The 14,779-nt window shown below is 42.5% G+C and overlaps 1 protein-coding gene across 1 annotated transcript in view; it reads right to left on the bottom strand.

The window, feature by feature from the left end:
• Positions 1-1,524: 1,524 nt before the first annotated feature.
• Positions 1,525-14,779, bottom strand: part of LOC106141703 (thrombospondin type-1 domain-containing protein 7A-like) — a 59,898-nt gene continuing 46,643 nt past the window's right edge. The window contains exons 10-28 of the mRNA XM_060946913.1: positions 14,011-14,165; positions 13,376-13,488; positions 12,818-12,927; positions 11,757-11,942; positions 10,472-10,616; positions 9,991-10,089; positions 9,780-9,880; positions 9,392-9,572; positions 8,673-8,834; positions 7,766-7,916; positions 6,987-7,143; positions 6,118-6,206; positions 5,698-5,840; positions 4,823-4,946; positions 4,025-4,192; positions 3,535-3,686; positions 2,751-2,884; positions 2,009-2,099; positions 1,525-1,567 (exon numbers count right to left, since the gene is read on the bottom strand). Of these exons, the coding sequence (XP_060802896.1) occupies positions 1,525-1,567; positions 2,009-2,099; positions 2,751-2,884; positions 3,535-3,686; positions 4,025-4,192; positions 4,823-4,946; positions 5,698-5,840; positions 6,118-6,206; positions 6,987-7,143; positions 7,766-7,916; positions 8,673-8,834; positions 9,392-9,572; positions 9,780-9,880; positions 9,991-10,089; positions 10,472-10,616; positions 11,757-11,942; positions 12,818-12,927; positions 13,376-13,488; positions 14,011-14,165 (2,504 nt within the window). The remainder of the gene's footprint in view (positions 1,568-2,008; positions 2,100-2,750; positions 2,885-3,534; positions 3,687-4,024; positions 4,193-4,822; positions 4,947-5,697; positions 5,841-6,117; positions 6,207-6,986; positions 7,144-7,765; positions 7,917-8,672; positions 8,835-9,391; positions 9,573-9,779; positions 9,881-9,990; positions 10,090-10,471; positions 10,617-11,756; positions 11,943-12,817; positions 12,928-13,375; positions 13,489-14,010; positions 14,166-14,779) is intronic.

Here is a 14,779-nt window from a genome sequence, read left to right as displayed (position 1 = left end):
CACTCACAATATAAATATACATGTCACAATACATGGGCTTAAATGCAAAATCTACAAAAGTGTTATACACGATTATTATCCCAAAACGGTATGATCAGTTATAATTACTTATGCTATTCATAAATTAGGTTGTTTTCTTGTGCGCCAAAGCTCTACTTGGATATTTTAAGCACTGACTAGAGCATCTTCTGCAATAAAAGTTGATATTTTAATGAATTTAATGCAGAAGTCAGTCTAGTGGTATTAAGACAAAAATTTAATTATAACACTGATATGTGGCATGATGTGTCACGTCTTACTTGGTCTCCAAGAGCTCTTTGATTCAAGTCTCAAGTTGGCTAATCCCACTTATCTAAAACATCCACTTCTCGCCTTAACCGGCTTAATGTTACAGTAATAATCAATTGAATCAACTTAAAACTAGATACTTATAATTAGCTGTTTTGTGCGGAATGCAATGAAATAAATGTATCAAAATAGTTATCCATCAAATTCTGAAAATAGAGTTTTATGTCGGTCAAAGTTTTTGATCGGTATCATTAAAACAATATTATATTAGCCTTAACTTGAATTTTGTCTGTTACAAAATTAGCTTCGTTCGAGCTAACAAAATGGACGGCTCTGTGTTGCCCACATTGCCTTAGAAGTCTTTGGGTCTAGTCATTACAGGAGCAACTATGGGTCTACACCCTAACATTACCAACATGACCTCCAACTAAGTACAATGAGGTGCTACCTCAAACCTCAAGAATGCTTTCTATTCAAGCGAATTGTTCTCAGTTTATTCCCAAAATTGTTGCCGTAGGCCTTCAAACTCTCCATCGCTGAGATCCAATTCTCTTAAAGATGAGCCTATTGCTAACGCTATCCATGAATAAATATTGTCAATCCGAAGCCCGACCACGCAGCGGCTAATCTAGCATGGAAAATTTATAAAACCGTCTAAATTAGCGTATATTTGTCGTAAAAACATGGAAGCACACCTGCGGACAGACTGTTTGCTGGCTAATTTGTCATATTCACTAACTTAATACGTAACTGACATTTGCATTTCAATCGATAATCATCATTAGATTGAGAGTACCTTAGTAGTTTTATTTGCTTTGTTCTGAATATTTTATTTCGAATATTGCCTTCCTTGGCAAAAGCGATAAAAAACATTATATAACCACCGCCAATTTCGAACGAATAGTAACTTGAAAAGTAAGAAACAAGTAAGTAATAGATTAGAAAAATAAGTAATTAAGAGCAAAGTGAATGGAACTCTGTGATCGAATCAATTAACTATGCAATACTGATGTAGACGTACAAAAAGTAAAGACCTGTACCGTCCAAATGATTTTAACAATAAACCTAAATCTTTGGTTAACGATATAACATAAACTCAACAAAATATACAGTTTATTGATCAACATAGACATAAAGACGACAAAACCGGGAACGTTTCCAGGGATAGTACTGGCGTCCGGGAAAGGCGTAGCCAATTCGGACAGAAGAATTGTCACAGAAGATCTTCAAATCTTCTTACACTTTGGTGATGGTCTTCATTTTTCTGCTTCTGAGACACCTGATAATTTAAATAATAAATTGTAAGAATATTAAGATATCATCACATACAGATTTAAGCATGAACCAATACGGGTTAGGTTTTCTTGCAATGGTTCCGGAGGTCAAGAAGTTGGTTCGTGTAAAAACTTGCTTACTCAATTCAGCATTAGGGTCATAAACGGCTTCTCTCCAGAGAGGTGTGGACACGACCGGGACTAAAGAATGATGATCATCCAGATGAGCATTCAGTTGACGAAAATAAAAATACTCGTATTTTACTAATCGAGTGAGGTTAGTATATGCACCTATGTAAATTTATATAAGAGTAAAGAAAGAAAGAAAGAAAGAAAAAACTTTATTTGGCGCAAGATGTAACATTACATTTTCATTCATAAACATAGAAATAAAAAAAAAATACATAATGCGACCAAATCAATCATCAATCAATTCAATCCATTACCTGATAAATCCTCTGTAGAGCATGAAAGCCCCGTAGAAGCTGAGGACGATGGTAGCTGTCCATACTACTGCCAGCACCGAGGTGCTACCCTCTGTTGAACAAACAATTACGTCATTAAACCTTATTTATTAGGTTGTAGAAGTTAGGCATTGGTTTCGTCTACTGGAGAAAGGGAACTAACGCACTATAAGTAAACGGTATGGTAGACAATACTAACGTCTTCTTCCAAACAACGTTTGTAACGTTGTTTGGAATACAATCTTATTTTTTTCCCGTGGATATAAGGCTATAGTTACATATATACACAAACCAAATAAGTTCTGACTCATATTTCAAGAATTTCTTGGCTTCATTGAACTTAATTAACACTGAATTGAAATAAATGACAAGATGTGATTTGATCTCGCACTTTTCTAGTGTTGTTATGTCTGTTGCATAGTGCTTCGAAGCACGTTTAACGTTTTGCCACCGCTTTAACCATTACTTATCTACCCAAATTATTTTTAAAAACGTTGTGGGATCTGTCACGGTATACATCTCTCACCAACTAGACGCGGTTCAGCTTGTCTTCACTAATTTCGAATTCTTACAAGTTTGGAATTTCGTCAGCAGAGCCGTTGTATTTCACTCGTTTGATCGTCAATCTGAGACTATTTAGATGATTTCCTTATATTTTCCTATACTTGCTGCATGAATGATTGGCATAAAGAAAAGAGGCATGATTTTATACAGTTATACTGACCGATGTACCCGTCATGGTACACATCCTTCTCGAGCCAGGCGCGGCGCGGCTTGTCTTCTCCGCGTTCAACAGCCAACAAGTCTTGGATCTCGTCAGCAGAACCAGTACAGTTCGCCCATTCGATGGTCACCAATCTGTCAAAATCAAAATCAGATGGATGAGTGGAGTAAGAGAGATTGCGAGCCGAAACGTGTATAGTAAGCACCGCATTTTTTATAACGAAAGGGAAGTCCTTTGTACGGATGACCCGGGGGAGTGTGGAACCTGAACTGCCACAGTAAAACGCCTCCGGCGCTGCCTTCCTGCCACTTTTTAAAGAGACATGGGATCGACTATGCATTGTAGCATGATATCGTAAGCACCCTCCCCTTCCAGAATAGGCGGCAATTAATACAGAACGGGAAATGATAAAGATTTTGTCCCTAAAAATATTTTTAATGTCGCTTTAGTTTTGATATCCTATTCAAGAAACGCTGCGATGTTAGAGATAGCAAACACGAGAGATTTTCCCATAATCCGAATCATGACACATACATATACATACATATAATCACGTCTATATCCTTTATTGGGTAGACAGAGCCAACAGTCTTGAAAACACTGAGAGACCTCGTTCAGCTGTATGGCTAAACGATGGCATTGAGATTCAAATAGTGACAGGTTGATAGCCCTACAAGAAGGATCCCACATTTATTAATTTCATCATGATTTAGCTCGTGTAACCGCAAGTTTGGTGGAACCCAGTGTTGTAGTGGGATAGTGTACACTGTTGCAGTATAATTACCTATTGGGGGTCCGGCACGCTCGCCTGGCGGGCAGCAGCAGCTGGCGGGTCCGGGAGCGCGCGCCGCCGCGGCAGGGCCCCCACGCGCCCCAGGGCCCCGGCGCCCCCAGGGACGACTCGCAGTCACAGTCCACTTGACACGCTTCTTCCTCCTGTACCAATAGAACATTATCAGTCTTGACACCTTTTATTCACCTCGTAAGAGCCCATAGTCACAAATCTCGAAAGTCAAAGTCCACGGCAATTTCATCACTAAGCAAAGAATAATGGCTTAATGCTGGATATGAGGTTTGGAAGCCTTTTTTGGAAAGAGTAATTGGACTGCTCTTAAAGTGGGCTGTAAAAATCTTTAAATCGTTCTTCACAATAACTGATCACACAGTTTTAAAAACTCGGCTGCGTCCTCACCTCGCTGGAGAAGAATGATCCTAGATTGAGTAAACACATGTTTTATTCATAGACATACATAAATAACTAAGACTCGACATACCTGGAAATGCAAGGGCGGGCCTACAATCCTGCCGGGGAGGGCTACGGCGCAGCGCCACGGGTCCAGGTAAGTGGAGGACATTTCGCCGACGCTGGAGAGTTCGCAGCGAGCGTGCGAGATCTTCACGCCCCAGCCGCATGCGCCGTCCGCTTCTTCGCGTGATGCAGTCTATGTGAAAAGGATATTCCATTTTATATGCTCCATGAAATGACTTTGACGTATTCTTTTAATGGTGCCGTCTTCTTACGAAGTTTGGTGATTAATAAAGTTATATATACTCTTGAAGTATTCTATCTTTATTAGGTTTAACAGACATGGTTTTAACTAGAAACTTTTAACCGATTGGGGACAATAATATATTAATGTATACTTTGTTTATTTGAGGACAGATAATATGTGTCAGCGCAGCTCGTAGTGGGCCGTGGCAGCTGCTCGCTGAACAAACATGCTCATAGATTGTAAAGCTTCATTATATCTGTATCAGCACGTGGGGCTCTTAATACATTTTGTACAGTCAAGAAAAGGTGTAATGTCAAGGAAAGTAAACACTCTACCATCTCACTTCTATTTTGGAGGTCTATACCCATGATTCGGTTCATATAACCGGAAGGTTGGGGTTTGTTGTGGGATAGTGTACCTAAATATGCTGTCATATAAATAATAAATAAATATATACGGGACAAATTACACTGATTGAGTTAGCCTCGAAGAAAGTTCGAGACTTGTGTTACGAGTCATATTCAGGTATTGCGGGCCTTGTGTTATTGTGAATGTGGTGTCTCCCTGTGATGTGTGTACCTGTACATGGCAGCCCAGAGTAGGTCTCGCCACGAGTCTGAGGCAGGGCTCCCGCGGGCACGGCGCGCGCTGCTCTGTGGGCGGGCAGGCGCGGCCCGGCCACACCGCCGTTGTCAGGTGTGGCCTGAGAAACAGAGATAACATTTATTCTAAGGACGGTTGAGTTGTCCCCATCCTGTTAAATTGTGTTCGATAACTGAAACTTGACTGATCGATTCTAGCGTAGCATTAGCACTTAAGAGGGTTACAGCGATGACAGAGTCGCTTTGGCGTTGTAACAGTGATATTTGCAGAAAGATACGCTGTTGTGTGAGCTATAAGAACAGCTCATTAAATAAGTAAGTGTAAATCGTATTAAATTAAACAACAGAACAAGTTCAACACAGAACGCAAAATTTTTATATTTAGCCTCCTACGCTAATTCATCTTCAGGAACACCTCAAAGTGGTCCTTGAATTCTGTACAGACTATCATCAAACATACATACATATAATTACATCTATATCCCTTGCGGGGTAGACAGAGCGAACAGTGATATGCCACATTTAGCTGTTCAGCTTAATGATAGATATAGGATTCAAATAGTTACAGGTTGCTAGCCCATCGCCTAAAAAACTAATCCCAAATTTATAAGCCTATCTCTAAGTCGCCTTTAACGAGACCCATGGGAACGAGACAGAGTGGTTCTATTCTTTTTTTTATTGGTGCCGGGAACCACACGGCACCAATCATATATCATCAAACAATGCCAGCTGCATACCTAGTCCGTCGCATGTGTCCTATGGGACGAGACAGAGTGGTTCTATTCTTTTTTTATCGGTGCCGGGAACCACACGGCACCAATCATATATCATCAAACTATGCCAGCTATATACCTAGTCCGTCGCATGTGTCTCGCCGTGGACGCGTCGCCGCACGAGCACGCGGAGGTGTCCCACGGGCCCCACTCCCCCACCTCGCAGTCCACTCCACACGGCACATAACACCAGGACATACTCTCATCTTCTGGACTTCCGTTCTGTAAAGGCTGTAATCATATAATTCTGTTACTGAGTGAAGTAGAAGTAAGAAGTGTTAAGCTTGGAACCGCAGTTTAAGCTTATTAGAATGCTCGGACTAAGGACGCTGAGATCTTTTGTCTGAGTTTGAAGCTTATAAGGAATTATTGGTATAATAATGAAAGTACTTGATACAAGCTAACAGCAGCTAAACCTTAAAAAAATTGTCATATAATGTTAAAAAAAGTTATTGTTTTGTCATTCTAATGTTGATACCATAAATCTATTGACACTCACTGGGCAGAACGAATTGTTGACAAAAGCGCCATCATCTCGTATACACCGAACAGCTCTCCGCTTGATGCCTTCGCCGCAAGGGGACCCTCCTGAAATTATGCAAGTCTTGTAGATCACTACATAGTATAAAACAAAGTCGCTATTTTAGTCTGTTTGTTTGTATGCTTAAATCTTTAAAATTACGCAACGGATTTTGATGCGGTTTTTTGTAACAGGTAGAGTGATTTAAGAGGAAGGTTTTAATGTACAATTTTTTCCAAATTTTGCACCCGTGGGAAGCCGGGGCGGGTCGTTAGTACTCCATAAAAGGATATAATAGTACCAGCGTATCGTTTACTTATGAATGTTGAAACTAGGGAATCGACAGAGTGTCAGACCAAAAATACTAAAGGCAGTCAATAAAACTTTGCCAATGCAAAGTGTAACTGGTTCTAAACTTTTGCGTTGTATTTTACTATTTATAAATAATACAGGTATAAAACGTAGGTACCTCTATCTTATCTCGGGCGTTTCGAATCATGTTACAATGATCTGTTATTTCCGAGCGGCTGAAAACCATCGGACTACTGTAACGTGCTTGTTAAATACCTGTTTTATTTATAAATAGCGAAGTGTAATTTTAATACGATATGAAGCGACTGTATCATGTTGACACATTCAGTCGGTTGGCTCTCTAGATGGATGATGTATCAGCAAGCTTACCTAGCGGCTGGCAGTCGTCCCAGGGCGCGACGTGCCACCTGTAGGCGCGCGGGAAGCAGTTCTCGGCGGCACCAAGAGCGCCTGTTTGTAACTCGGTAGAGACTGGTATCATGTTGACACATTCAGTCGGTTGACTCTCTAGATAGATGATGTATCAGCAAGTTTACCTAGCGGCTGGCAGTCGTCCCAGGGCGCGACGTGCCACCTGTAGGCGCGTGGGAAGCAGTTCTCGGCCGCCACGAGAGCGCCGCACGGCTCGCCGCCCTCCAGCGCCGGCCGGAGCACCACGCGGGTGCGGTCACGACGACCGCTGCCGGATTGCGACTAGAAATAAAATTATAGGTCGAAAATAGCCTGAATTGGTTCGAGAAAAGGATGGTACGGATGTGCTGCTTTTTTTTGCTCGACTTGGCGGCAGAGACTTGGTAGATATCAGATTATGCTTGATCAAAAATATTGTTTATTTCCCGTGATAAAAGCTCCCCTCTCCCTGACACTGCCTCTAGAGAAGTGCCAAAGTGAAGATGTCTCTTCACTCTAGTTTTCCACTTCCTTTCAGTACCTCCGTTGCCCTAAAAAGTTTATGGAGGTCAAATTGGAAAAGTTCGTGTTTGAAACTTGATTTACCCAATACAAATTCGTAGTCAAAGGCTGAGTCAAGACTCATCTCCGGAGAGATGGGGACGTTACTGGGACAAACACTATAACGATGATGGTGTGACAGTAAAACAAATATATTCGAGGAGTACCCGTTTGTAGATGCTCCACTAGGAGCAGGTGTGCGACTCCCGTCTGACTTCCGCAACATTGCGAGGGAACCTCACTCAGCTTAGATCATCGTAACACATCCCAGTTGCTTGAATTTACAGGGCCCTATATGATGTTTATCCTCACAGTTGCAGCATCGGTTAGCTCATCAGCAAAGTTAAAAGACATGTATGGGTACCCGCTCGCAGGGGCTCCACTCGGACCAGGAGCTGAGCACGCAGTCCCCGGGGCAGGGCGCGCGGCACTCCATCTCCTTGGGCGGCATCGGCCCCGCGCCGCTGCCCAGGCACTTCGTCTTGGACAGCTTTACGCCTTCTTCGTCCACGCAACTGGAAAGGTTTTGTGCTTTAGAAAAATAATCAATTTAACAGACTTTTGCTCGTGGCTTCAATCTTGACGATATTTCCGTACCAATGACTCTTTCCTGCATTATTTACATTAGTTTTTTTGATAACCAATGCTCTTGCGGTGAGGGAAACATACATACATACATACATATGGTCACGTCTATATCCCTTGCGGGGTAGACAGAGCCAACAGTCTTGAAAAGACTGAATGGCCACGTTCAGCTATTTGGCTTAATGATAGAATTGAGATTCAAATAGTGACAGGTTGCTAGCCCATCGCCCAAAAAAGAATCCCAAGTTTGTAAGCCTATCCCATAGTCGCCTTTTACGACATCCATGGGAAAGAGATGGAGTGGTCCTATTCTTTTTTGTATTGGTGCCGGGAACCACACGGCACGTGAGGGAAACCATGGCGAGGAAACCAGCATATTTATGTAGGTAACTGGATGTGTTACAATTTCGCAATCTTTTGCAGGATAACTTAAACTGAAAGTCAAGATCATCGTTTTGAGTAAAAACCTGATCGAAATCCAGGATCGTCGTCAAGTCGCAGACAAAACCCGGAATCCTTTCACACAACACAAGTTAGGATATAACGGGTGAATATTTTGTTTGTTCGTTTGTTTGTTTGTAATATCTTTATTGCATAGAAACGGTGTACGTAGATTCTACTATCTATCACTGGGGTGGTAATCACAAGATATGCAGCGTTGCTGGTCCACAGAGGTGTGCACTCACGAGACAGTCCTGTTGACGAGGGCCCGGCCGCACAGCGCGCGGAAGGGTGCGCACACGCTCCACTCGCCGACGGCCCAGCGCGGCAAGGACTCGTTGCACGTGGCGCGCTGCAAGGTGGCGCCACACTCGCGCCCGCCGACCGAACCGATTTCTATCACTTCCCTGGGATCAATATTTATATGGTTACATTAAAATTTTTGTTATATAATGGGTTTATATCACACTACACTACGCACATACTAAATTATTTTTCACATTAAATTTGTGCGTGGTGTGTATGTTGGGGTTGGGTTGGGTTTCAAAATGTTTCTTTGATACCTAATGTCATTTTTTGAATATTGTTAAGTTTTGTTGGTGTCTTGTTTTGTCAGTGGAAAAGAAAAAGAGTTATTTTTGCAATCTGCGTGCATTTTATTCCTTCCTGTGGCTATATAGGGGTATTTCTGGAACAAGGCGTGCTGCGGGTCTACCGGGCATAACGAATCCATATCAGTGTAGGTGGTAGGATAAGATACATGTTACGCCTCGCGTAGACATACCATCGTAGAATGACAATGAATTTGCAGGAAATCAAGACAGAGTGCCGTTTTAGAAAGCAAACGCGAGACAGCGTATAATTCTATCCATAATAAAGTCCCCATAATTAAGCTCGTACAACCGGCAGTTCGGGGTGATGGTGAGATAATTCATTTGATTGGGAGGTCTTCTGTATACATTACCTGGTCCGGTACCGGAAAGCGGATCGGGACCCGACCTCGGTGTCGCAGGGCCCCCACTGGCCCCAGGGTCCGGCCACGCAGTCTCGTGCGCAGCTCACGCTGCAGGGCCCGCGCAGCAAATTCGGGAACTCCTCGTCATAGGAGAAGCCGTCCGTTGATGCTTCCCGCACGCGATTAGGTCCTAGAAGCGAATGATTTTAGGAAAGTTTCTCCACAAGGTGTCGTTTAATTAATAAGAATGAACTTATTTTTTGCATTTGATGAGTAACGCATATATTGGTTCATATCTCGTAGGAGATACAGTTAATCTTAATAGGACCTAGTGGGGCTAGGATATTAGGAATTCATATATAACCTGTATAGAATTATATCAATGTAATATTGTTACCAGTAAGAGGATGATATTTCTTGCAAACATCCATCGGCACGTCTCGACCTTCGACCATACAGCGCGCTGCTCTCAAAGATCTGCCTTCTCCACACTCCAGTCTGTGAAAATCACAAGGTAAAAGTTACGTATTATAATATATCTTCAAACATCTCATTAGTTTGGTAATGGTTATCCAGAGTTGGTGGTCGAATTATGATTAAATACTAACCCTGGTGGTAGGATGCAGTCAGAATCGGCAGGAAGAAGTTCCAAAGACACGTTTTTGCAAACGCAGCTTGGAATATCTGGGTGAGACGCATCCAAGTACCTGAAATAACATTGGTGGTTAAACGAGCACATACAGATACCCTCAGGTCTTACAGATATGTTTATATGGAGAATGTCGAAACAGCAAGTCATCTCCCCCTAGAGTGTACAGGCGTAAGATCTCAAGAAGAATGAGTGAGGAACCCAGGGAGTGTAAGTGAAGCCTGTTTCACATTATCGGCGATGTTTCGCTTTCCAAAGAAGTGGTGATGGTGCAAAAGGGTAATGTAGGCTCGGAATACTACAAGTGACAGTTATTGATCAATATAGCACGATTCGCAAAATAGGAAAAAAAGTTTGTTTGATGATTTGGAACTGTAATTCGACATTGAAAAAATCCGAATCATTTATTCTTCCAAAATGGTTCCTTATAGAAATCTCACTTGAGCGGGTCCGAACAGATGACGTGGCAGGTGTAGAAGGGGATGCGGTCGCACGGCACCGAACACGGGACCACGCTTTGAGGCACTCGCAGTCCTGCGCACGCGCCGGCCTCCACACGGTGAGACTCCGACCCGCACCAGATACCTGCCAATGATATTTGATTAACTATGTTGCTTACGCTATACGGTTCCTTTTAAGGGGTCAGTAAAGAGAACACAAAAGGTTATGCAATTCAGGATCGTAGTCATAAGCGTATCTTGATCAAATTAAGGACGTCCTGGCAAAGGGTCAGGTCAAGAGTACCCGAAATCGCCGAGCTTGCATGAAAAGAGTTATGAATGTGGATGAAGCGAAGGAAGTATGGACAGATCAAGTGGAAAGATGTAGTCTCTGCTTACCCCTCCGGGAAAGAGGGGTGATTTTATGTATGTATGTATGTAAGCTTACCTCGATCTTTCCAGAGAAGAGAGGACATATAACCAGGACTAAAGCCAGGAGTATAATGAATTTGGTTATGACGAGTCGCAAGTTTTTATAATTTCAAGTAATAACAGAACTGACGGCCTCTGTGGCGCAGCGGTAGTACGCTTGTCTGTGACACCGGAGGTCCCGGGTTCGAATCCCGGCCAGGGCATGATGAGAAAAGAACTTTTTATGATTGGCCTGGGTCTTGGATGTTTATCTATACAATTATTAATTATAAAACATAGTATCGTTGAGTTAGTATCTCGTAACACAAGTCTCGAACTTTGAGGCTAACTCAATCTGTGTAATTTGTCCCGTATATATTTATTATTATTTAGTGCCGTGTGGTTTCCGGTACCAATAAAAAAAAAAGAATAGGACCACTCCATCTCTTTCCCATGGATGTCGTAAAAGTCGACTAAGGGATAGGCTTACAAACTTGGGATTCTTTTTAGGCGACAGGCTAGCAACCTGTCACTATTTGAATCTCAATTCTATCATTAAGCCAAATATCTGAACGTGGCCTTTCAGTCTCTTCAAGACTGTTGGCTCTGTCTACCCCGTAAGGGATATAGACGTGATGATATGTATGTATGTATTTATTTAACTTGTGATGATATGTATGTATGTATTTATTTAACTTGTGATGATATGTATGTATGTATGTATGTATTTATTTAACTTGTGATGATATGTATGTATGTATGTATGTATTTATTTAACTTCCACGTCTTCCGTGGCGTCCCCAGACAGGAGAATATAGATACAACACACTCTGGCGTCCTCAGACGGGGGGATGTAAAGACACAACACACTCACTGCGCAGCCGGTAGCCCGCGCCGCAGCGGCGGTCGGGCGGCAGGCGGCACACGCCCCACTCGCCGCCGGCCCACGCGGCGTCGCGCGGCCGGCACGAGCGCGCCGCCGGGCACGGCCGAGACTGCTCGCGCGGCCCGCAGTTCGGCCCGCCGTGGACGGCGCGTACACGTATCTGTTTTTCGGGCGCTGTAGAGACATATGACAATAATATATATTTATATATATATATATATATATATATATATATATATATATATAAATATATATTGGCCTTCTAAATCTATTATGAAGGAAGAATGCAGAGATCGTGCCAAGTGGAAAGAGGTAGTCCCTGCCTACCCCTCCGGGAAAGAGGCGTGATTTTATGTATGTATGTATGTAAATTTATTAGGTAATAAGCTTACTTAAATAAAACCAAAATGGACTTAGAACATACATACATATGGTCACGTCTATATCCGTTGCAGGGTAGATAGAGCCAACAGTGTTGAACAGATTGAACGGCCACGTTCAGCTATTTAGCTTAATGATAGAATTGAGATTCAAATAGTGACAGGTTGCTAACCCATCGCCTAAAAAAGAATACCAAATTTGTGAGCTTATCCCTTAGTCGCCTTTTACGATATCCATGGGAAAGAGATGGAGTGGTCCTATTCTTTTTGCTATTGGTGCCGGGAGCCACACGGCACGGCCTTAGAAAGTTGAAATTTTAATGTAAGAAAAATTCCTGCTAATTTTAGGAACTCCTCTCTTACTAGTGCCTGCTCTCTGTAGGCAGTCTAAAGAGATTAGTTTCGGCTGTACATTGTCAGTAGTATGATGTACCTTTTTGTTCAAGAAAAATAACCAAAGATGGATGTGAACGGGCCGAGGGTCTATTGGGTCATGTCTGAATAAAATTTTGCCTGTTCAAGATGTCTTATCGTCGTCTTGTCTTAGTGTCGATTGTCCTTTTTTTCATAAGTCTGTCAGTCGGTTTTGGTCATCTAAATTGTCAAGTCAAAGAGTGTTTGTCCGTGGAGGCTGAACGGCCGCTACAGTATGGTTTCACCTAAACGTACCACAAGTATTCGGGCACGGCGACCAAGGACCCCAAGCTTCCACGCGGCAGCCGCGTACGCATCGCAATGTACACGCGCGACGCGATGACGGCCGATGGAGGGGGGCACACCTATGGAAAACACCATATCAAGATTACATAAATAAAACATTAATCGCATACATTAGAAGAAGTAGCCAGAATTATTGGTGAAATCTTTGCAAAGGTTGTTTTTTGAACAATACTTAGTGCAAATTGTCTGTGGCAAAACAAACTTTTAACAGTAGAGTGTCATGTGGTTCCCGGCACCAATACAAAAAAAGAATAGGACCACTCCATCTCTTTCCCATAGATGTCGCCAAAGGCGACTAAGGGATAGGCTTACAAACTTGGGATTCTTATTTTAGGCAATGGGCTAGCAACCTGTCTCTATTTGAATCTCAATTCTATCATTAAGCCAAACAGCTGAACGTGGCCTATCAGTCTTTTCAAGACTGTTGGCTCTGTCTACCCTACAAGGGATAAAGACGTGACCATATGTATGTAGTAGAGTATGTAGTAATTAGTAAATTCAACTCACAGTGCTTCTCTGACCACGTCAGCGTTGTTCTGCACACACATCACGTCGCGTGTCATCTCACCTTCTTCCACACACGGCTCATCTTCGTCATTGAAGTTGAATGGTTCTCCATCCTACGGGGGAGGAAAATATTTAACCCTGCTAAAAAGCTATTTAAACTAGCATCAACAAACTTATAGTGCTTAGATTGAAAATTTGATAAATAGTATGAGAAATGCAGACATGAAATTGTGACGAACAGACTGTTTCTTCCAAATGAAAGGGCACGAATACGCACAATCTGAACTAATAGTCACTACTCACAAAGGCCTGATCGGCGAGACATGAGGTTGCAATTCAGTCAGATTCAGATAGATATTTTATAAGCTTTTATTGTTCAGTTTAAATCGAATATTCTTTTTTTTATTTTGTTCACTTTATTATTTTTTGCCATCGTCATGTCATGTTTTTAATTTTTACACTGTTCTTTTCTTTTTCTTTCTTTTCTTTGGTTTTAATTGTGACTCGAATAATTTCAAGTAATCTGTGAAAAAATGTCGGGATGTTGTAAAACGCCTCGACACATGCTGAGTGAATGTCGGTTTAGTCGACTGACGCCTTAGGATGAAGTAATATGGAGGACTTATGCCGCTTACTTGCAAATCCGTATAGTTGGTGTTTGAAATGTAATCCTGCCGCCGCCGCTCGCAGGGTCCCCAGGGAGTGGCGAGCCAGGAGTAAGTGGCGCACGCGTGGTTGTTGCAAGGTTCGGTTTGGACAAGCTGGTCTTCCGCCGGACAGGGCCAACCGCCTGGAATTTGTTTGATGTTTAATGACGGTGCCTTCAGTTACTATGGTAACATCTAGACGCCACAAGCTAACCAGGGAAGATGCTTAGGGCATACTTGAAACGATATTGTCAAAGGCTTTCCCTTGGTAACGATCAAGCATATTATGGTCTTCCAAGAAGAACGATATGGCATCTACATCAGGCTACTTCATCCTTTGCTCAAGCAAGACCATTATGAACCTGTATGATAAGAATAGAGACTTCGTGTAGCGTGGGGCAAAAAATGCATTTTTCTAGTCCAGGTGATCAGTGGGTTGGTTGGCCACGGCACAGGAACCCAAAACAAGGCGACCGACTTCCCCAAGAATACATCATGTAGTCACCAGCGCAGTCTTTATATCATTCTTGTCGAGTAATCTCGGCCTCAAATTATATAAGACCTGTGCTTTAACAAGAAATAACTTGATAATCTTACTACGGGTAGCGTTAGACAGGATATGCCTCCTCCTAGTCCTGGTGGGTGGTAGGTTGGAGGCCACGGCACAGGAATCTGAGCAAGATGACCAACTTCCTCAGGTAGACACCACGCATTCTTCATTCCAGACTTTGTAACATTTTTGTCCAGTTATCTCGAC

Source organism: Amyelois transitella, chromosome 12 (genome assembly GCF_032362555.1).
Source record: "Amyelois transitella isolate CPQ chromosome 12, ilAmyTran1.1, whole genome shotgun sequence".
Taxonomy (NCBI): Eukaryota; Metazoa; Arthropoda; class Insecta; order Lepidoptera; family Pyralidae; genus Amyelois; species Amyelois transitella.
Note: the sequence above shows the minus strand (reverse complement) of the source record. Positions and strands in the feature narration are given on the sequence as shown.